General features: G+C 40.6%; 1 protein-coding gene across 4 annotated transcripts in view; it reads left to right on the plus strand.

The window, feature by feature from the left end:
- Positions 1-23,236, plus strand: part of lmf1 (lipase maturation factor 1) — a 704,612-nt gene that overhangs the window by 206,722 nt on the left and 474,654 nt on the right. For all 4 annotated transcript variants that reach the window (XM_068055858.1, XM_068055859.1, XM_068055860.1 and 1 more), the window contains one exon: positions 828-976. In XM_068055858.1, coding sequence (XP_067911959.1) covers positions 828-976 — 149 coding nt within the window. The remainder of the gene's footprint in view (positions 1-827; positions 977-23,236) is intronic.

The following is a 23,236-nucleotide window of genomic DNA, read 5'->3' on the forward strand; positions in this document are numbered from 1 at the left end:
AGGACCCCCTCAGTTGTGCCCCAAGTGAGTGGATGGGCCCTTGAGCTCTCTCAATCTCTGCTTTGTTACCAACCCTTGGTTGCAAGAATGGAGCTGGATTAACTCACCTGTGGGTTTTTTTCCCCCCTTGTGTGTGGAAATGCCTGACCTACTGTTAATATCTCTATCAGCCAGGAGAAAGTATGAACTCTGAGATCTGAGCATGCACAATCCACACCCTGCTGCTACTGGAATTCACAGTGCAGCGCAGTCGTCCCTATCCATATCCAAGTTGGATTCTATATCTCCACTAGTAATTGGGAAACAACTGTCACAAGTCACATTGGACCTTCCTTGAAGTTAGAGAAATATGGTCCAAAAATTGCATTGCTGGCCTATATGGACATACTGCACATTCATCTTGCAACCACAAAAATAGCAGAGTTCTGTTGGCAGTCGCATTTGCTACTGACAACTCTGTTACCCCATAAGGAGTCTTGTAAAACCCAACATGGTTTTCACCTCCTCTGAGGACAGTCGTATTGCCTTATTTAGAATTATTGCCACTTCCAAATGAAGTTATGGCTGCTGTCAGTAACACCACTACAATATGAAAGGGACAACGAGCTATCATATTCTGTGATTTAATCCTTATTTTAATGCAGCGCAAGCACATCCTACAGTTGCATTAATCAGAAGATTGTCAATTAGTTTCCTACCAATGGCCTAGAATTAGGGAGGCGGGGAGAGAACCTTATGGGTTTTACAGTGTATATGAACAAAATAAAGTTCCACATCTGCATACAGTTAACTTTTGTTAATATTATCTTCTCTCTCTCTCTCTACAGGCTGGGAGTCTCAGCTGCTGGAAACTGGGTTCCTTGCTATTTTTCTGTGTCCTGTGCTGACTCTTTGTACCATTCCACGTCACACACCACCATCCAAAATTATCATATGGTCTTTTCGTTGGCTCATTTTCCGCATTATGCTGGGAGCGGTAAGGGTTTTTTTAATCATTGAAGTACTGGGTTTCACTGTAATCTTCTGTTCAGCAACATTAATTAGTAGCAGATGCAATTTAGAGATGTACAACTGGGGGGCCGTTAAGAGAGAGGGGTTATAAATGACTTCTTCCAACACGATCATTGATTAAAATGCAGAGGAGAAAAAAATGATGCTGCATCTGGCAACCAAAGTTAAATAATTAGAATCGACCTTATTGATTTATATCCATTACATTTTAAAGGTGTATCCTGAAACATCAATTGCACTTCTCGATTCACGATAAGAACATTCGTTAATCTTTTCATTGTTGCGCCTTGCCTCTCCGCTGATAATATATTCTAGTGTTAGCTGCTGCCTTTAAGGTGATTTTAAGTACAAGGAAGATCTTGTGCCTGTTACTATTGGTTGCAAGCCATTCACTCATTTAAATTCACTAATAAATCTAACAAGGAATTCAGGAGAAACTTCTTTACCCGGAGAGTGGTTACAGTGTGGAACTTGCTACCACACGGAGTAGTTGAGCCAAATAGTATAGATGTGTTTAAGGGGAAGCTAGATAAGTACATGAGGAAGAAAGGAATAGAAGGATATGCTGATATGGTTAGATGAAGTAGAGTGGGAGGAGGCTCGTGTGGAGCATGAACACCAGCATAGACCAGTTCATCAGTATGGCCTTTTCCTATGCTGTAGCTTCTATGTAATTCTGTATAAAAGGAGCTACAAAATATGGTAGGAGTATCTTAATTTGTTTTTCGTCTCAAAGTAGGATGTTCCACTTGGTAGATCACTGGAGAACTGATTCAATAAAAACATTAACCTTAGTTATACCATTCCAATTAATACCGCCCACTAGCTATAAATCAACAGCTGATGACAGACAGGTGAGAAGATAGGATCTGTTGACCAATTTAATAATAAATGATAATGCTTTCAGTCATTTACTCGAAAAGTCAGTTACATGGGAATTAGTTGTTTTTGATCCTTTTCTTGCTGTTAAATGGAAAGGGTCTATGTAGAGTGGTCAGACTTTAAAAGGCAACCAGGATGCAAAGCGATTTGTTTGCCCAAGTAGTGGAACTCTAAATTTGACTTTGAAGATGGTGCAGTAATAGCTGGGTGTACATGGAGATCATATACTAGATTAGTAGGGAGTAATTGAGAGTTAGGATTCAGAGCCATCGTATGGAGTAAAATTTCTCAGCAACAGTAGTCAGTAAAGGGAGATTGCAGGTTACTGACATACTAGATAGAAGCTGCTGTTATCATTCCAATAAGAATTTGAGATTAAAAATTAAAGTGAATTGACCAGTTTCGCAAACAAGGTTATTACCTTATATGGCGGGACAGCGTTGGTTAGGAGAGGATAGGGAGGAGCAAAACTCTGCTTTGAGAAAATGGACAATCATGCCAATTAGCCCTCCAGCCTATACGGAAGGCTGAAGTGGTCAACATGTGTTCTGAGTTAACTGAGCTTATGACCAGAATTGTATAAAGGCCATAGGTTATTGTTTAGAGAGGGAACAGTGAATTGTGTAACAACAATAGACTTTCATCATAGTTTTATAGGAATATTTCTGTATTAAATTTTTAGATGCTTTTAGCTAAACAATAAATTTGTTTGAAATGTTGACTTTGGGTAGTCTCGGTCTTTGTGTCAAAAGAATTACCATGGCACAAAATTCTCTGGATTCAACAGCATTACAATAAGAGTTGTCTGTCTGTTTTTCCTGTTTAAATATATTGCTTGTGAGAAAAATGTTCTGCAGAAGAGTTTTAAATGTTGTGAATTCATTCAATCATCATTGTTTTCTAAATATTTATATCACCAAAATCTTGTAATTCTTTCCTCCTACTTTGTAGTTACCTTACTTGTAAATAAATTTCTATCTTAATTTTAACCTGAACTTGATGGTCTGGCTTTGTGGAGTGAGTGAGACTTGGCCTAGTTATTATGGAAACTGCCTTTTGACTGTGGATGCAAATTAAGTGTTTGGAGAGAAACAAAGTTGCAACAAATTGGATCCACTGACTAAGAGAGACACCACAAGTTAGATAATTGTTTTATTTTGTTTTATGCTAACATTGCTTTTAAAAAAAGGTCTAACAATTAACTGTCCATTTCAGAGCTCAGGCTATTATCTAACAATGGAGTGGGCTCTAGATCATTTCTCCCTTCTCCTAAGGTAAAACTTTAGGGAGTGAATGGGTGAAACCTATAGGTTTATGGAGGAGATATGTTATTGAAGAAGAAAGCAAGCTTGTTTAACCATATTAGTCTTTGTTCTTGCAACAGAGGCTTTCAATCATCCCATCCATCATGAGCCTTGGGGAATGGACGTTAGTTAGGTTAGCTATGGTCAGTTGAAACTGAACTGGAAAAAACATGCAAACTTGAGCAGTGCAGGAAGCAGGGTCACATGTAATGGGTACACACATCTCCACAGAACTATTGTGAGAAATTAATAACCTGTATTTTAATATTTGAAGGCAACTTCAGTTCAAAGCATGAATACTGCAGTGGCAAGTAATCTTTACCCTTGTTTACCCCACTGCTGTTAAATTGCAGTTGCGTCACTGTAAATGATCAAGAATAAGTAATTATGCTTTGACACAGCTCTAGAGTAAATGCTTTCATTTCTTGACACTGGAGTTGACCTCCACTGCAAAGTGGGAGTTTTGCATTATGGTGCTCGAAGCACCTGATGTAAATCTCCTTCCATTTACTTCCAGTGCATGCATTAGGCTCTTAGTGCAGACCCTGCTGCATAAATCTGGACATCTCTATGTGTAATAAACCTTGGGAAACTGAATTCATTTTGGGCTATCATGATCTGTGTTGTGTGATGTCTAGTGTTGTACTAGTAAACTTATTCTGTTTTTGACTATTTATAGTTATGCATTGGTGGCTCATGCTGCATACCATTGAAAAGGAATGTGTTCAAATCCAGTTTCTTTTGGTCAGAAGTATAAAGTAACTATGTGACCCTGGGAATGGACATTCAACTTCACAATTCATGTGGAAGAAATGACCAAGCGATCCTCGTTATCCCTAAATCCTTCCTTTCATTGATTAAGCCAGTGTTTAAGTCAATATCTCTGGCAATTAAAACAGGAACAATGGCAATGAAGGAATGAGAAATACAGATTGCTACATAGTTTCTTTAAATAGGGTTTTAATATTTTTTATGTATTTATGTTGACTGCTGATTTTAATTTTGACAAAGTAACCAGCATTTCTGCTTTGTTTTATTGTGTTCAGCTTTTGGAAATTTGAATCTTGAAAATCAAATTTCGATCTGAAATTCTTTTAAGTTATAGTTTGTGATTTCCACAATAACAAAAAAACTCTGCAGCTTTTCAAAGTACTTATGTTTTAGCAGTGAGCGTATTGTTATAACTTGATCTGGTCTGTCGTGTTTGAGATCTGAATTATGAGGAAATATGGAGAAATGTGAAAAGAGTGTCTGGAATCATTTAAGAATCAGTTGGATGCTGCTCTGGGGGACTCTAGGCCTCTTCTCGATAGATGACTTGGGCCAAATGGCTTCCCTCATCCATAATAATTTTGTGATTGGCACTATTTTTGTTTATCTTAGTCATGGTCTACAACTTGCAGCAAGGAGATAACTATTTTCCTTAAGTACAGTCTTTTTTAGTATAACTTGGTCAAGCACTGCACATTTGTCAACAATGTTAATGAAGGAAATTAGTTGTTTGACTAACAACAAAAACAAATTGTTTTAGTCTAAATTGCAGCAAAAGATTTGCATTCTTGTTACGGTTGTGAGGATGGGTCAAAGGGCTTCCCTCTTTTCCCTCTCCTTGTTTGACCACAACAGGTTTAATTTTTAAAGTGGATGTACTTGCCAATCAGTAGATGTCTGATTACTTACTTGCTATGATCAGAACAAGAGCCAATCGGACAGGTTTTCTTGAGTTAACAAAGAAAGAGGTTAACTTTTTATTGTACCTAAACTGAACTAATAAAATAGTACACAACATGCCAACTTTCACTTTCTCTAGAGGTTTACACGCACAAAAAAGGTTACAGAGTGGGGAAAGGTAGGTTGGTTTTGTTTGAAGAGGTAGATGACTAGTTCAGTGAGTCTTGTGGAAATAGCGAGGCGGATGATTTCCTCCAGTGGGGTTTCTGATTGTAGCTGGAGTATGCAAAGGTGATCAGTTAACAAGCAGGATTTGAAAGCTTTCAAGCTGGAAAGGAGAGCGAGAGGGACCCCCATTTAGGGTCTGCTCATGTCAGAGTCCAGTTGCATTTCCTCTGCTGCAGAGAAAACACCCGCTTAAAACCACAGATGGGGAGGTGCTTGTCACATGACAGTCACTCAGTGATTTAAACATAGCATTTAGCAGTATTTCTTCTTGCTGAGAGAACAGGTAGTTCCTTTAAACTTCCTGGGTCTTGCTTCTTGCTGAGAAATGCACAGACATTTCGTCTCCCTCAACATAGTACTTTTCAGTATAAGATACAGTATTGCAAACTAGGTGAGCATCTTAAACTGAAAGGATGACTTTGCTAGCAGCTTGTCTTTTTACAAATGTCTTTAAAAAAAATACAAATTCAGATCTCCAGCCAGTGGACCAAAGCAAATTGTTATTCAACAAAACACATTGGCATAACATTGTACATAAATGTACATATTCATGATAAGTGGTTTGCAAAATGAACAGACTTGGCTATTGTCTACTCTGATACTGTACTGCAAGATTAGAGACCAAAGGGCAAATTGCAAGGAGTGAGTTGTTGAATGTGTTAATGTGACAGTCGTTCAGCTTTTCTCTCAGTAACTTGCTGGACCTAATCCATATTGTTGTTCAAGTATGCTGTAGAGAATTAAAAGTTGTGGGTAAAGTTCAAGGAATATTTCAGTGCAAGGTATTGAGATACCTTGAAAAACTGCTCCATGCTGGAAAAAACTTGTCTTTTGCAAAGCTACTCTGCATATGGTCCTAGTTGCTACATTCTGATTCTTTCCAGCTTATACAGGCCACAGTAATCCTTACTCAAAGGTACCAAAAGTGGTTATTTTCTGTCGCTAGCAGCCAAGACTACCAGCAACGCACAAATATCGCAAATCAGTTTAAGATGTCTAAGTGAAGTGCCATCCATCTGTTTAATGAGGCTTGGGACATTAACGCCAGTGGGGGTGACCAATATAGTAAAATGTGAAATGTTGCAGATGGCTGCCGTTTCAAAGCTTGATTTCTAGAACAATCACAGGCTGCAATAGTTTATATTTGAGTAATTAAGTGGAAATTATATAACTCAACTAAATGTATACAATTACAAATGCATAATATCAGTACTTATTATAGTTTGGCTTAATTGTAGAATCATAAAATCTTGCAGATCAAAAGTAGTCCATTCGGCCCATTGTGCTGTGTTGGAACTTTGAAGGAGCTATCTTGTCAGACCCAGTCCCCTGCTTTTTCTATGTACCCCTGCAATTTTCTCCCCTTCAAGTATATATCCACTTCGCTTTGAAAACTGCTATTGAATTGGCTTCCATTACCCTTTCAGACAAACGCAAAAGGAAAATACTGCACATACTGGAAGCAATAAGCAGGATTCAGATCTGTGACCTTTCATCACAACTGGGAAAAGTTAGAAATGTGATAGGTTTTGAGCAAGTGAAAGGAGGGAAGGTGGGAAGAAGAACACAAAGGGAAGCCCTGTGGTAGGGTGGAGGACAGGAGCGGTTAAATGATAAAAAGGTTTCATGATGCAAAGAAAAAAGGGAGTGGTAATGGGACAAGTAAAGAAACAAAAAATGTGTCCAGAGGAGCTGTGAATGGCAGGATCCTGAATAACTGCCACCCAAAAGCAAAGTAAAGGAAATAAAAGAGAAATGAGAGAAAAAAGCCAAAGCGGCGAGGAGAAATGAAACAAAGTGGGGGCAGAGGAAGGAGTGTTTGGGGCTTTGTGCAGTGTGAAGGGAGGAGGTAAAAGGGAAGGTGTTGCATCTTCTGCGCTATTATCGAAAGGTACTGTTAGAAAGGGAAGGGGTGTTGGGGTGACTGAGGGGTGTACCAGGGTGTTGCGAAAGGAATGGTCCATTCAGATGCTGAAAGGGGAGGGGAGGGGAAGTCTGTTTGGTGGCGGCATTATGCTGGAGGTGGCAGAAATGGCAGAGGATGATCTGTTGAATACAGAGGCTGGTGGGGTGGAAGGTGAGGATAAGTGGAACTTTATTGTGATTCTGGGAGGGAGGGGAAGGAGTGAGAGCAGAAATGTGTGAAATAGAATGGCCATGGTTGAGGGCCCCGTCAACTATCGTGGAGCGATTCCTTGGTTGAGGAAGAAGAAAAACACATTGGAAGCACTAGTATAGAAGGTTGCATTGTTCGAACAGATGCAATGGAGACAGAGAAACTGGGAGAATAGAATGGAGTCTTTGCAGGAAGGGGGGGATGTGAGGAAGTGTAGTCAAGGTAGCTGTGAGAGTAAATGGGCTTATGTGAATATTGGTTGATAACCTATCCAGAAATGGAGACAGAGAAGTCGAGGAAAGGAAGGCAAGAGTTGGAAATAGACTATGTGGAGGCAAGGAAAGGGTGAAAATTGGGAGCAAAGTTGATGAAATTTTCCAGTTCAGAGCAAGAGCAGGAGATGGCACTGACACAGTCATCAATGTACTGCAACAAGAGATTGAGCGAGGGTTGGGGGTGGGGGCGCGGGGTGTGGCATGGAGCTTGAGTAGAACTGGAACAAAGAATGTTCTGCATCTCCCAAAAAAAGGCTGACATAGCTAGGGACCATGCAGGTACCCGGAGCAACACCTTTTATTTGAAGGAGAGGTTGTTCAATGTGAGGACAAGCTCAGCCAGGTGGAGGAAGGTGGTGGTGGATGGGGATTGGTTGGGCTTTCATTCAAGGAAGAAGTGAAGCTGTCAGACCATCCTGGTGGGGGATGGAGGTATAGAGAGTTTAGACACCCATGGCGAAAAGGTCATGGTGAGAGCCAGGAAAATGGAAACTTTTAGTGACAAAGGGCATCGGAAAAGTCATGGATGTAGGTGGGAAGAGACTGGACAAGGCGAGAAAAAATAGAATTGAGATAGTGTTACTACCGAGGCAGGAGGAGTGCACTGTTAATTCAGTCCTGCTTCTCCACAGGTCACAGCATTTCAATAAATTTTCCCACTTACTGAAACAGCAATTAGATACTCTATTTGTCCCCAAAATAAAGCACATCAACTACATTTCTAAACAACAAAATTAACCTTTTATTATAAAACTAATACTGAAGTAAATATATATACGAATTGAGATATTAAAGCTCCTTTATTTTTTCCTAGCCCTCATGCACATGTACATACATCCAAAAATACATTACCTGGAAAAAAGGGGTTTTGGTTTACAGCTGTTTGAAAGGAATAGAAGGAATTAAAAAAACTTAGACTGCCATGATCTGGAAGGACGTTCTTGGTTTGGCGAGGTGTCCCAAAGTTGAATAGTTGGATGCCAATTGAAGTCTTTCCAGGCAAGGTTGATAAATAGTCTGTGATGGGTAGGTGTTCAAAGAACTTCAACTGTAGAAGGCTTCACATAGGTCTTCCATCAGAGGTGTAGCAGCAAGTGTCCGTTCTCACATTCGATGCAAAAGTCCTTTTTTAAAGATGCAAGATTTCTGCAAATTCAGGGTTTCTTCAAAAATGCAGGAGGCAACAGTACCACTTCATACAAGCTTTTGCTTTTTAAGAGCGAGGATTCTTTACAGAGGTAATACTTTTCTGGTTCTTCTCCTGATCTGCAGGCAAGTCAAAATCAAATTCCAATTGCCTGCTTTTAAAGTTCAAAAATGAAAACAAAACCTTCCAGAAACAAGTCACATGCCAAGTCATAAATTCTCTCTTGTCACAACAGAGGATGGCTCTTAGGTCAAACTGCCTGCTGGTTTCCTTGAAATTACCTGCTTTCCAGTCCTTGTTTACCAGTTTAACTTTTGTTGAACTTCCTTTCAAAAACATCCATAAAGTTCAGCTATTTCCAGATGTCTCAGTGTCTACTGAAATCCTTTTCAGTTTTTAAAAATATAGAATCCCAAGTTCTAATTAAAAAAAAATGGAAATCCTCATAGTGTTAGGAAGAAATCAGTTCAGTGGGGCAGGAACAGGCTGAAACGATGGGTCCACAGGGCAGTCCTGTGGGAAGGAAGTAGAAGTGGGTTGTTCGGGGTTGGGGGCTATGAGGTTGGAGGCCATGGAGGAAAGATCTTTAGAGGAGATGCGGTCAGTGACAATCATGGAAACAATGGCTTGATGTATGGTGCTGAGGTCATGATCCAGCGGGAGATAGGAGGATATGTCAGAGAGTTGGCATTCGGCCTCTGCTAAGTTGAGGTTGGTTTGCCAGACAACAACAGCATGACCCTTGTTAGCAGGTTTTATGACAATGTTAGGGTTGGGCCTGAGAGGCAGTACATTCTGTGATTCAACAGATGTGGAACTGTAAGTGTCATCTCTTGAAAGTTGCTTTTGTATCTACAGACTGTTCTGGATCACAAACTGATTAACAGTCTGACAGACTGCAATCTGAACGTTGCTTTCACCTTTGGGTGAGGGTGGTTAGTCCTATACGATGGGAGCATTTTATTGGTTCCTGCAACCCATATTCTCTTGACCCCTCCACCATCTCTAATGTGTCGTATAGCTTATTCGACATCCATTGCTGGGTGAACAGAAATTTCCTCCAACTAAATATTGGGAAGAGCAAAACCATTATTTTTGTTTCCCTTCATAAACATCATTCCCTTGCCACTGACTCCATCCCTCTCCCTGGCAACTGTCTGGTGCTGAACCAGAGCGTTCACAACCTTGATGTCTTATTTGACCCTGTGATGAGCTTCCGACCACATATCCACTTCATCACCAAGGTGGCCTACTTCCACCTCTGTAACATCAACAGATTTTCCTCGTGCCCCCCCGCCCCCCCAGCGCTCCCTGATCTGATGCTGAAATCCTCATTGATGCCTTTGCTCCCTCTAGACTTGACTATTCCAACATACTTCTGGCCAGCCTCCCATCCTGCACCCTCCATAAACTTGAGCTTTGCTGCACGTACTCTAACTTGTATCAAGCCCCATTCACCCATCACCCCTTGCTGACTGACATTGGCTCTCGGTCCGGCAAAGTCTCCATTTTAAAATTCTCCTCGTTTTCAAATCCCTTCATGGTCTCATTCCCTCCCTATCTCTGTACCCTTCTACAGCTCTCTGAGTTATTTATGGTCCTCCAATTCTGGCCTCTTGTGCCTCCTGGTTTCAATTGCTTCACCCTTGGTGGCCATGCTTTCAGTTGGCTAGGCCCTGAGTTCTGGAATTCCCTCCATAAATCTCTCTTCCTCTCTCCTCCTATAAGGCACTCTTTAAAACGTATCGCTTTGACCAAGCTTTTGATTATCTGTCCTAAAATCTCCTCCTGTAACTCGGTGTCAAATTTTATATGAATGCAAGTTGTTGAATACAATAAACCCATCCCCACCCACCATATGCAAGTATCCTGCTGGATAGTCAATCAGAATTCATAGCCAGGTCTCTGGTCTCTACTTACCTGAACTGTCTGGAGAGATGTTTGAACACTGCACCTCCTGACTCAAAGGCGGGAATGTTACCAGTGAGACAGAGGCTTGCTCTCACCTTGTGTAAGTTCTTAATAAGTATTAAAATTTGTCGCTGTAGGAAAATGGTGCAAAGGAGCACTGAGCAGTTTCAAGTACATAATACTTGGTGTTTAGTTGGAAAAAATCTCACTTCTTGGAATTTACTCGTGGTTTGTTTCAGAGTTCATTTGCAGTGTTTCTGACAAGGTATTTGGCTGAGAAAGCACTGTGCAGACTGGAATAGCAGGACACTATCGGAGTGTTCCATGAAACAGAAAATATTAGTGAGTTTTGTACTCTTTGTACTGCCTCAAAATGATTGTCATTTGAAAAATGTAACATGACAGAATGAAGAAAAATAAAATTACATTTCAAATTCTTTTTTAAAAAAAGATCAATTTTCCATAATTGTATTGGTATAGTTTTAGATTTTGTGCTTCAAAATTCCAACCCTTTTTGTGTTGCACAGTCCGCATGAGGACATTCTTATATTTGCAGCCAAGTTTTGGCCTTACATTATGGTATTCTACAGTGATATTCTGTTCTGGTTCACGTTACCCACAATTAAATTACTTGTTTTTTGTCCTCACTATGTTTAAACAATTAGCATAGGGATGGATATCGTACTTCTGCGATTAGCAGCCCACAACTTTTGCCCGTTCGCTTTGAATGAATGGAAAATTGTGGTCCAGTGAGCCCAAAGCAGAATTTTTATCTCATAATATGCAAGAATAATCTTCGGTGCACATACTTCTGTTACAGGTGCCATAGCTTATTGGCTCAATTTCTATTCCAGGATTTGAGTGTATAAATTAAATGATAGCATGACCCTGTGATAAATAATTATTTGAATGAAGCACCTGCAACTGCCTGAGTAAGTTCACTGCCCAGTGTGGCACTGAGACGTACAGACTAGAACTACCTCCTCTTCAATTATTACTTTGTGCTGAGTTACTTGGTATTAAATGGGGCTGTAAAAGGACACTTCATGAGGCCTCTGCACTCTGATCTAGGGAAGAAAAACAAAATGACCTGAAGAGAGCATAATTGGCTGTTACTAGGTAATTCCACTGCAAAGGGGGCAAGTTTGGGTTGAGCCGCAATGCCCATCACAGCCAAGCAGCCTGCCAAATCATTCTGTCTATGCTCAAGCATGAAGAGCACCAAGGTACCAGAATGTTGCCACCTCCTATGAAACCATATTACGATACAGGTTCGTGGCTTTCAGGAGAAAAGTGTAACATTTTGGAAAAATAGTGAAGCCCTAGGGTCGGGGCACAAAAACACAGGGTAGAAAGAAATCTTGCACCAAATAGAAATGCAGCATAGAATTTAGTGAAGTATTGGAGTGACAATATGTTTATTGTTGTATAATCTAGTTTGTATGTGTTTGCCTAAATTTCTTTCTTTCTTGAAGCTGCCCTTAACTGAGTGTTCCTGAGTGTCACTGCCTATGTCAGTGGATTCCCAGCATGTAGAACAATAATCTTAACAAATGTTGAACATTCCCATTCAACCATTTTGTGCTTCTGCATTCCAAAGAGCCCAAAATACAATGTTTTGTTCCACAACTTCCACAAATATTTCAATTAAAGTTTTTTTTTCTTGGTACATTTTTTGACAGTTGTACACTTTTTTGTGGTATTGATGGAATTGTATTCAAGAAATGAAGTCCAGATAGTGAAAATATCCAAAGTAGCAGTAATATAAAAATAGAAATATATCTGATGGTACCAGTTATGCTTTGTGTTATTTGGTTGTCTTAACGAGATGTTTGCATTTTTTTTGCATATAAAAGTGGCCTTTCACCATTCAAACTTGACAGCTCTGAGAGTCAGCAAATGCCAGCCAATTTATCTGAATTTCCCGCTAAATATTGCTTGTACTAGTGGAGAAGTTAGACATGATATTTGTGGCATGTTTTGGACTTGAGCATTTTGCAGCCAGTACTGGCTGAGGGTGTCTTGGATAGCAGATTTTGCAAGTCAGTACTTCAGAAGAAATTCTGACACTTTTAGTTTTTCCAACTAAAATTGGGCTGAATTCCAGCATCACTCACTCTGAGTGACAAATATCTAAAGTTCTTAAGTTGTATGTGATAACATTCGTTAAGAGATTTTAAAATTCCTTTTTTAAAAAGTTATGACTAATAAAACCAAGTTTACTTTTTTCTTTCTTTCTCGTTTTCCTTCTTTCTCACCTAGTGCTTCGATAGAGAGCTTCTTTCCCTGATAGGTGAATTGTCATACAGATCACTTCCTTGCTGTGGATAAGGTCTGTGAGTGGAGTATGGAAATTTTCAGTACCATTTTTTTTTAAATTGATGCTAAGACCATGCAAGTAATTGGCTTCTTTCCTGTCTTGATATAACCCTGTACTATACTGTAATCTACAAAAGACAGTTTGCAGATGAGTGTTTTTGTTATCTTGGTGGAAAACCCAACATCCACCAGATTGAGCAGCTAGCTAGATGTGTTGGGTGTTCCTACTGTAAGATACTTCCTGGCATCAAGTGTGATAGCAAAATAGAACAAGTGCATACTCTTCCTTTGCATTGTTTGAAATCCCAAGTGGTTTGGACAAGATGCCATTCTTGTTGAACATCATTGCGCAGCTGTCAAAAGATGTTGATATACATATCTGGGCATCAGAATGGTGCTTGGAACTGCCATAGGTTGGGACCGATTTGTCAGATGAATGAGTACAGTGTGCTGGTCTAAATTCTACTCTTGGTTCAAAAAATAGGAGCATGAGTAGGCCATATGGCCCTTGGGCCTGCTCCTCCATTCAACAAGATCATGGCTGATCTTGTAAGTCGACTCCAATTTCCCGCATCATCCCCATATCCCTGATTTCCTTAGTACCCAAAAATTGATCTCAGTCTTGAATATACTCAATGACTGAGCCCTTTAGGAATTCCAAAGAATCACAACCCTCTGATTGAAGCAATTTCTCCTCATCTCAGTCCTAAATGGCTGACCCCTTATCCTGAGTCTATGACCCCTAGTTCTAGACTTTCCAGCCTAGACTTTCCAGCCAGGAATAAACGGCCTCCCAGCATCTACCCTGTCAAACCCTCATTAGTGTTTGTCTTGGATGACATTTTATACTGGATTTGATAGCTGCATAACTTGTATTGTTCACAAAGAATACTAGTGACATCTAGTGGCTCTGCATCAATCTTTATTTATTTTACTTTTTATTAACGCATTGCTCAGTTTGGATATCCTAAATCCTGTTTGTGGTGTCCATTTGGAATAGCAGTCATCTATTAGGCATGTGGTTGACAGGCGTCAAGGTTGAGGTCTTTACTCAGTTGTAGAATAAAATGTTTGTGCATTGAATATACTTGATATTTTTGATGGCCTGAAGGGTTTTGTTAAGACTTCAGTCACTGACCATGTCACTGAAGTAAGGAACTTGCATTTGATTTACGATTGTTTTGAAAGGCAGGGGACATGGTGTTGTCCTTTCGAAAATGGACTGCTTAGGATGTATTTCAGAGAACTATAAGCTGTTTAAGGAAGGAAGGGTCCTTGGAGAACAGTTAAATGGTTAATTTGTGAAAGGAGAAAGAGCTGTGATTGATGGGGGTATTAATGTCACTGGTCATGAACATGACACACAGACACTTGTAGGATTCCTTCTGTGCAAGGATAATGTGCTTGACAGGCATGATAAAGTTAGTTTAATGCATGAAACTCCTGTTTCCTTTGGAAAAGGGAATGCACCTGTTAGGTCGCAGCTCTGAGTACCACGGTAAGCCTAGCAGGAGATGTAACACGTGCTCTTCACGAGAGGTTTCCCAGGGCTGGTTTTAAGCAAGTAACTGAGCTTAGTGAGCCATACATAACGCATGTCACAGTGAGTTACAGGCTACAAACCTTGATTCCACTTAACAGATACTTGTAAAACTTCATTTTTTAAAAAAGTGGTTTGCCCCTTTTCTCTTAAAATGAGCAGGCTGCTTGGATTCTAAGATTCTGTCACCTGTTTATGGAAGCAACATTTAAATCTTTCCAAAAGTTAAAACAGCAGCATGGAATTGAATGACTTTCCTGTCGGTATTTATAGCTCCATCTTTTATCATTGAACAAGGAGATCATTTAAATGTCTCAGCTGTTATTTCGATTGGATTGATTTATTTTATGAAAAATGTAAATTGTTAATATATTGTACCAGTTATTTATTACAGGGTTAACTATTTCTGAAGGCAGTGTGCAAAACTAAGGCAGCCCGTTTGTGATGAGAACTGAAAAGCTAATTGGGTAAGGGTTCAGAGGTTAGACTGTTAGTTAAAGGGGGAAAAGAACTTGCAGTCGCATTCGTGATATAAAAATTTTAGCTAAATATATTCCTATAATTACTGTTGCTGAAAGCAATTAGCACAAAGTATGATAGCAATTGTTTGTTTAAAAAAACACTGGGAGCTGGCTCATAGTATTGCTGAGTCCTGTGCACCCCTATGTTAACAAATGGTAATAACATTGGCAAAAAAAATTAGACAACTCCATTTAATAAGCAGATGAAGACTTACCTGGTTTAGCTTGCTGAGTTATGAATTGGTGGCTTTTAATGAGTTCATTGAAAAATAACAACACATTGTTTTAATAAGCAAATTACTTGATACATTACTGGCATTGACAATGCCATAATTTTAAAAATTTGCAAATGGCTAGCTGCAGGCAAGATTAATATAAAAATTGAACCCAGGAAATGTTTGTTGAATAGATAACAAGTTTTTGATTACAATGAATATGGAAAAAATGTAACTTAACTCATGTAATGCATAATTTCTTTTCATACCTTTGCCAAGCGATTATACATATAATAAATCACTTGATTTAACGAACAAGAAATGTTCTTAATTAAAGCAGGCATGGGATCAATAAGCTGCTTAAAGGGCAGTCTTAAATATATTCTCAGCACTTTCTCTTTTCTTGTTAGTTTATACTCCACATTATAATGACAGAAGGAGGTAAGATTTGTCCTCAAATCTGACCTATGTTAGCTGTTACAAACTGCACAATTTGCTAGTTCTTATTGTGAGTGTAAACCAGACTGTTATGACCAGGTGAGAAAGGGGACTCGGGTTCCCTCTCCGCCTTCACCTGGTCTTACTGTAACAGGGTTTTATTTTAAACACACCTTTTTTTCGCTCCCCCTTAATGAATCCTTGTTCACTGCCAACCAGCCAAACAGCTTTTCTTAGGTTTAAAGAAGAAAGGTTGAACTTTATTTAATTTAAACACTAATTTGGTTAACGCCTACAGATACGCAGCATGCCCACACTAGCATGTATAGGTGATACACACGTGCAGATAGAGACAGAAAAGAGCAGAAGAAATAAAGTGGAAAAGCTTGAGGCAATATCTGAAGATGGTTTTGGTTACTGTTCTTCAAGCTTGCTGTAGAGTCCTTGATTGTAGGTAGGTCTTGCTTTTTGTTGGGGCCCTGTATTCTTCTTAAACCTTGTTTGATGTAGGAGACTTTTCTCTCTCTCTCTCTCTCTCTCTCTCTCTCTCGAGGTTCACGTGTCCTCAGTGAGTCCAGAGGCTTGTAAGAAAGAGATGGGAGCTGACAGGAGAGGTCTTCTCAGTCCAGGAGCAGTTTTTTTGAGTTCAAAAACTCTGTGGCTAGTTTAAAAAAAACCCTGGACCAGCCAGTCAGTCATGTGACCAGCTGGTTTAATCAGTCCTGGCGTTTGTGGATTGTATCACCTTAGCAGTCTCTGGAATGCTGTTCCGTACACCTTCAATGTCTGGTGATCAAAATCCATTGTGGGTTAAATGGACCAGGGAATAGCCCTTTGTCTCCACAAGCAATGTCTGTTAGTATACAAATGTCCTTCCAGCCAAGTGTCTGGTGATTTTTTTTTAACAAGTCCTTTCTTCACTGCAGCAACCGTTTAAAATCAATGTTCATATGACAAAATTAATATGCCTCATTCGTGGCAGGTGGGGGCCTGCATGACACCTCCACATCCAGTGGAATGAAATGCAATTTTTAAAGAGAGCAATTCATTAAAAGGGTCGGGAGCCAAAATATAAGATAGAGGGGAAAAGCACAGATCTCTCTCATTCATTCACATTCATTCATAAATCCTAAAACTTATTACAGCCTGTATTTTCTTAGTGGCAGTGTCGCTTTAACTACCCCTTTTTTGGCCTGCCAATAAACATATGGTTCTTTGGGGAAGTTTTCCTTCAGTTTGTCCTTTTCCATGACTACCAAGGGCCTGTGTTCCTGTTGCGGTCAACAAAGGGCGGTTGGGGGGTAGATTTAATAAGTCCAAAGTTGGAATTTTTTTTTCTTTGGAGAATCTGTAGTGGGCGGTTCTATCCTGAACTCTCTTTCAGTGCTTTGCTGAGTCATGCAAAGGCTTTTGACTTTAGGGGGATGGGTGGTTCTCTCTTCTCTGATTGTTGGGGGAGGATTCTTTGCCAATCTCCCCTTTGTCCTCTGGGACACTCCTGCCTGCAGGTATTTGGACAGACTCTACTGCAGTCCCCTGTGGCACCTCGACTGCATGAGGCATCACCCTCACGGTTTCTATGCCCCCTAGAGGTCTTTCTTTGTCTCTGCAGATTCCTGTAAGCTGTTAGCAACTCTGGTGGGGTGCTTCTAGTGTCTGCATTTACATAGGAGGATGTGGGGTCTAACTTTTCAAATTTATCAGGGTTGGCTCACCTGACAGTCGGGGTTTTCATTTGGGATTCCTCCCGAACTTCCTTTAACCTGCCCTCTTGGTCACTTTTTCCCCTTCCCATCCCTGTCCCCTTTTGTACTTGACGGGGGTCCCTTACAGTTCACCAGCCCTCTGCTGGAGGGTCCTCCTAACACAGGACTTAGGGGTGCAGGTTTCACTGTAGGTTGGGGTATTCCCTCAACCAGGCACATGTGGAAACTCCTGCAGCACTCCACGACTTCTTTGTGGAGTTTTGGCCATTCAAGCCACAATCTCGTGCGGGCTTTGGTCTTTCGTATACCGGAATGTACAGCCACTGTAGTCTCTTGGGCCCGTCTCGATATTTCTCCTCGGTACCCCTGTGGCACCACTAACTGGTAAACTACTGTCCACTCCTTGCTCTCAGCTCTGTGAGGAGAACTCCATTTCCTCATCAGTACCTCATTCGTTAAATAGTAGCAATCAGGGACTCTCTCTGCTTTACTTTCAGACTGGGCAGCCTGTGCTAACTCTCGCAATACTGGGTCGGCTCGATGAGTCTCAGCTATGGAAAATCCATTTAATTTATTCCTGGGTCTTTTAACTTTCATACAGACAGACCTCATGGTCATCTGCCTGCCGTGCCAATTCAGTCTCCTCTGGGGGAGCTGGTTTGATCATGGCCTCACTCGTTACACATTCAGGGAAACTGCAGGGGACCTGCTGCTATTGCCCTGTGAGTCTGATCTCCTGAGGTCTTTCTTTCACTACTGGGGGGGCTAACACCTTCACCCCCACCAGATCATTACCCAGGAGCAGGTCAACCCCATCCACAGGTAAACTAGGGACAATCCCTACAGTCACCGATCCTGAAATTAGGTCACACTCCAGGTGCACCCGGTGTACAGGTACAGGCATACACTGCCCTCCAATACCATTCACCACCATTCTGGTGTTCACTGCACTCTCTGGGGGGAAAGGTCAGGCCTTTTCCCAGTAAAAGGGATCCAGTGGCCCCTGTGTCCCTGAGAATTACTATGAGCTTGCTTGCCCCACTCGAGGGGTATGGGGTTACTTTCCCTTCAAACACAAAACCCTGATAGCTTTCAGGAATCCTATTAACCTTTCCTGTACTTGCAGAGGTAGACTTCCTGGGTCTCACTCTTACTGTAGTTAAAGTCACAGCTTGTTCTGCTGTGCTTTCCATCAGGTTCTCTGCTTCACTGAGCGGGTGTGCCCTGATTAACCCAACAGGTTGTCCATTTAGTTTCCAGCAGTCAGCTTTTAGATGATCTGCCTTATTACAATGGAAGCACATAAGTCTCCGAGTCTCACCCTTGCTCACAGCATCTTCCTTTTTGGTTAGAGGAGCGCCCCCTGTGTCTCTTGCTTTCCTTTCTCTTCCAGGACTGCTTGGGTTCCTATCACCTTCCCACCCTTTGTCCTTTTCAGATTTGTGGGGGTGACCGGGAAGGATTTCCCCTGGGAAAGCGACTTATAAATGAAAGCAAACTCATCAGCCAGAACAGCTGCTTGCTGGTCTCTCTCAACCCGCTGCTCCTCTATATGTGTCTTTATGGAGAGTGGGAGAGAGTGGTTTAAAGTCCTCTAACAGAATTACTTCTTTGAGATTCTCATAGCTGAGCTGTATTTTAAGAGCCCTCAGCCACTGATCAAAAGCCAGCTGCTTACTTCTTTCAAACTCCAGATAAGTTTGATTGGCTTGCATCTTGAGGGTTCTAAACTTTTGGCGATAGACTTCTGGTACTAATTCATATGCCCCGAGGATAGCATTTTTTGTCAGTTCAGAATTTGATGAACTCTCTTCCGGCAATTGGGAATAAATCCCATGGGCTTTTCCGGTTAGCTTGCTTTGCAATAAAGGAGGCCAAGTTTCAGCTGGTCATTTTAGCTGCCTTGCCAGTTTCTCAAAAGACACAAAAAACACTTCCATGTCTCCCTCATTGAATTTTGGGATTAGTTGAGATAGTTTTAACAGTCCTGTACCCAGCCCTGAAGTACGCTCTTCCATATTGGCCATGCTTTCACTGGGGTTACTCTGTTGCTCCCTAGTTAACTCAAGCCGCTTCAGCTCTCTTCGCATTCCTTCTGGAAGTTTCTTTCTCTTTCTGTCTCCTCCCTCTCTTTGTCTTCAAGTTCCTTCTGGAAGGCTCTTTCTTTATCCCTCTCCTGTCTCTCTCTTTCTTTTCCTCTTTCCTCAAATTCAAGTTTCCTCTGTTCCAATTAGATCTTTGCTAGCAGTACCCTGCCAGGGTCTACTTCTGACTCTGTTTCTGCTTCTTCAGATTCAAGGGAAAAATGGTTGGCCACTAGCCTTAGGAGTTCAGACTTCCTAGCCTTGTCGCGTACATTGATCCCAAACTGCACAGCCATTTTTCTCAACTCCTCCATAGACTGTGCTTTTAACTTATCCCAAGTTACTTCACCCTGGCTTGAGGAGCTACTAGCTTCAGTTGCAGACATATTAGAATTCAAACACACACAACCACAAGAAAAGCTGTATTGAAATCTTGCTCTTTTTTTGATTGGTAACAATTTGGCTTCCCATTTCCAATTTCTCCCATTTGTCTATGGGTAAAATCCAGAGCGGTAGCCCCCAAATTTCTGTTACGATAAGGTGAGAAAGGTGTCTAGGGTTCCGTCTAAGCTTTCACCTGGTCTTACTGTAACTGGGTTTTTTTTTTAAACACAACATTTTTTTTTTAGCTCCCCCTTAGTGAATCCTTGTTCACTGCTTTCCAATTGTAAGGCAAAGAAATCAGCCAAGCAGGTTTTCTTAGGTTTATAGAAGAAAGGTTGAACTTTATTTAACTTAAACTCTAATTCAGTTAACGCCTGCAGATACGTGACGCACCCACACTAGCATGCATACGCGATGCGCTCATGCAGATGGAGACAGAAAAGAGCAGAAGACATAAAGTGGAAAAGTTTGAGGCAATATCTGAAGGTGGTTTTGGTTACTGCTCTTCAAGCTCACTGTAGAATCCTTGACTGTAAGTAGGTCCTGATTTTCGTTGGGGCCCAGTATTCTTCTTAAACCTTGTTTGATGTAGGAGACTTTTCTCTCGAGGTTCACGTATCCTCAGTGGGTCCAGAGGCTTGTAAGAAAGAGATGGGAGCCGACAGGAGAGGTCTTCTCAGTCCAGGAGCAAACAGTTTTTTTGAGTTCAAAAACTCTGTGGTTAGTTTAAAAAAAACCCTGGACCAGCCAGTTAGTCATGTGACCAGCTGGTTTAACCAGTCCTAGCTTTTGTGGATTGTATCACCTTAGCAGTCTTTGGAATGCTGTTCCGTACACCTTCAATGTCTGGTGATCAAAATCCATTGTGGGTTAAGTGGACCAGGGAATAGCCCTTTGTCTCCACAAGCACTGTCTGTTAGTATACAAATGTCCTTCCAGCCAAGTGTCTGGTGATTTTTTTAACAAGTCCTTTCTTCACTGCAGCAACAGTTTAAAATCAATGTTCATATGACAACATTAATATGCCTCATTCTTGGCAGGTGGGGGCCTGCATGACAAGACACAACTGCAAGTTAGGTCTTATGTTAGCTCCAGCACAGCTGAAAAATAAAAAGCAATTTCTCAGTGCATTTGCCTAACATGCTCACTGTGTGTGCAAAAAGAGTTGTTTTATCAGTGTATTAACAAAGAAACTCCTGCATTTACACAGCGCCTTTCATGACTTCAAGTTGTCCCAAAGCACTTTACAGCCAATTAATTTCTTTTGAAGTGTGGTCACTGTTGTAATGTAGGAAGCCTGGCAGACAGTTTGCCCACAGCACGGTCCCACAGACAGCAATTTGATAATGACCTGATGATTTATTTTAGCAGTGTTGCTTCACAGCTAATCAAGGCTGTTTCATTAAACTTTGCATGTACATTTTGAAAGCTAAGTTCAGACTTTGCCATTAGATCTCAGTACAACAAAAACGACTGAGATATATAGAAAGATTTCCGAGTGAATTGACCATTTTTACATTGCTGTGTACTGTCTGTTCTGAATTATCATTTTTATAAGAATAATACAATATCACAACTTCCAGTTACTAATTTCAGAATACCATTGTCAGAAATGTCTGCTTCATCTTGCCTGGTTCGTGATCATAGAGCAGAAGGAGGCCATTTGGTCCATCTTGTCCATGTCAGCTCTCTGCAAGAGCAACTCACCCAGTCCCACTCCCCTGCCTTTTCCCCGTAGCCCTGCAAATTTTTTCTCTTCAGATAATTATCCAGTTCTCTTTTGAAGGCCTCAATTAAATCTGCCTCCACCACACTCTCAGGCAGTGCATTCCTGATCCGAACCACTTGCTGCATTAAAGAAATTTTTCCTCATGTTGCTGTTGCTTCTTTTGCCAGTCATCTTAAATTGCTGTCCGCTGGTTCTGGATCCTTCGACCAATGGGTACAGTCTCTCCCTGTCTACTCTGTCCAGACACCTCATGATTTTGAACACAATTGAATTTATGAATGAAAAAATTGATTAAATTGTGGGAGGGAGACAGATAAATATTTATGAATAAAAGTGTTTTCTGACTGTAGAACATGATTCTCTGGTTAACCATAAAGCAATTGTCTTTTTTTTAAGCTCATTTCCAGCGGCGCGCTTTTTGTAAGCTATAAATGTCAACGAATGAACCGTTCAGCTGAACAATGTAAATTCCATTTAATGCATCACAGTATGTCTTTCACTGTGACCTATGATACTTGGTGCAATACTTTAGTACAATAGCATAACATGTGATAGTGGGTAATAAGCAATTATAGTATAAGATTGATCTGTTTATGGTGACATTGATTTGGTAGTATTCAAAGTACTTAGTTTTTGAAGCTATAAATTGGAAGTTCAAGTTACTAATTTTAAGACAAGTCATAAGTTCATTCCTTTCCATGTGGAAAATACCTTAAAGACCAAGTTTTTTTTTAATGATTTCACATTCAGAAAGCAAATGTATTTAGGCATAATCTATGATTTCAGCTCATGATTTGAAACCAGCTTCTGCAGTGTGGAGCGCAGCATCTGGCAGCCTAAATTACGCTGCTGGCTGCACCTTACTGTCATTCCCACTGAGCTCAGTGACGAAAGAGCATTCTGCACAGACGCTCCAGGGTGGCTAACATTTAGTCCTGTAAGCAAGTGAGCAGAAGCATCCCTTCTCTCACTTCATTATTTAATAGAAGTTTCAGAAGTGCCCAGGAGGTCCAGTGAAACCCAGCAGAGGTAATAGAAGCCAATCAGCACCAATGAGGTGATGGTGTTTAATTTGTCTCAATCCTGTTGATGCCCAAAGTTTAACCAGGGCACAAAAGAAAACATAAAAATTAACTTAGTGCGAGTATGCACGCGCCCTTAACCAAGTTGTGTTTTAAAAGTACAGTCGTCAGATTTAAGAGTTGGAATTACTCTGTCTTCTCAAGTCTGCTTCAACTGACTGAATAGTTTCAAGAGTTTTATCACTTCATGTACAGTGACAAAAATAAATGTTTCCTTTTTGACAATAATTGGAACAGAAATTGTAGCTGATTTAGTGAACAAACTTTTCTGTGCACAATGTGTTGGGAGCTCTCAATTTGTCTAGAGATCTTTATGAATTTTGATCCCAAATTTTGGACACTGGATCGCTTTATCAACTGATGAGCTGTTAAACAGGTTACCTCCAATCTTTCCACTTATCCAACTTCCTCTCTTGTTTACTATTGATGTAAAACTACAAGTCCAATAATATGTCAATTGTAATAAATTCTAAAAATTGGGAATAACTCTAAAACTGCAAGTATTCTGCATAAATTGCACCTTTATTTGAAGGACCTTCTCACTTGTGAACAAGATGGTGAAATATATGACAGTGTAATTGAAATTTTGCCTCTAGGGTGGATAAAAAGAAATACTTGGAATTTAGATGGTACCTAATATCAACACTCATTATTTATTTATTTAGAGATGCAG

Source organism: Heterodontus francisci, chromosome 24, assembly GCF_036365525.1.
Source record: "Heterodontus francisci isolate sHetFra1 chromosome 24, sHetFra1.hap1, whole genome shotgun sequence".
NCBI classification, from domain to species: domain Eukaryota; kingdom Metazoa; phylum Chordata; class Chondrichthyes; order Heterodontiformes; family Heterodontidae; genus Heterodontus; species Heterodontus francisci.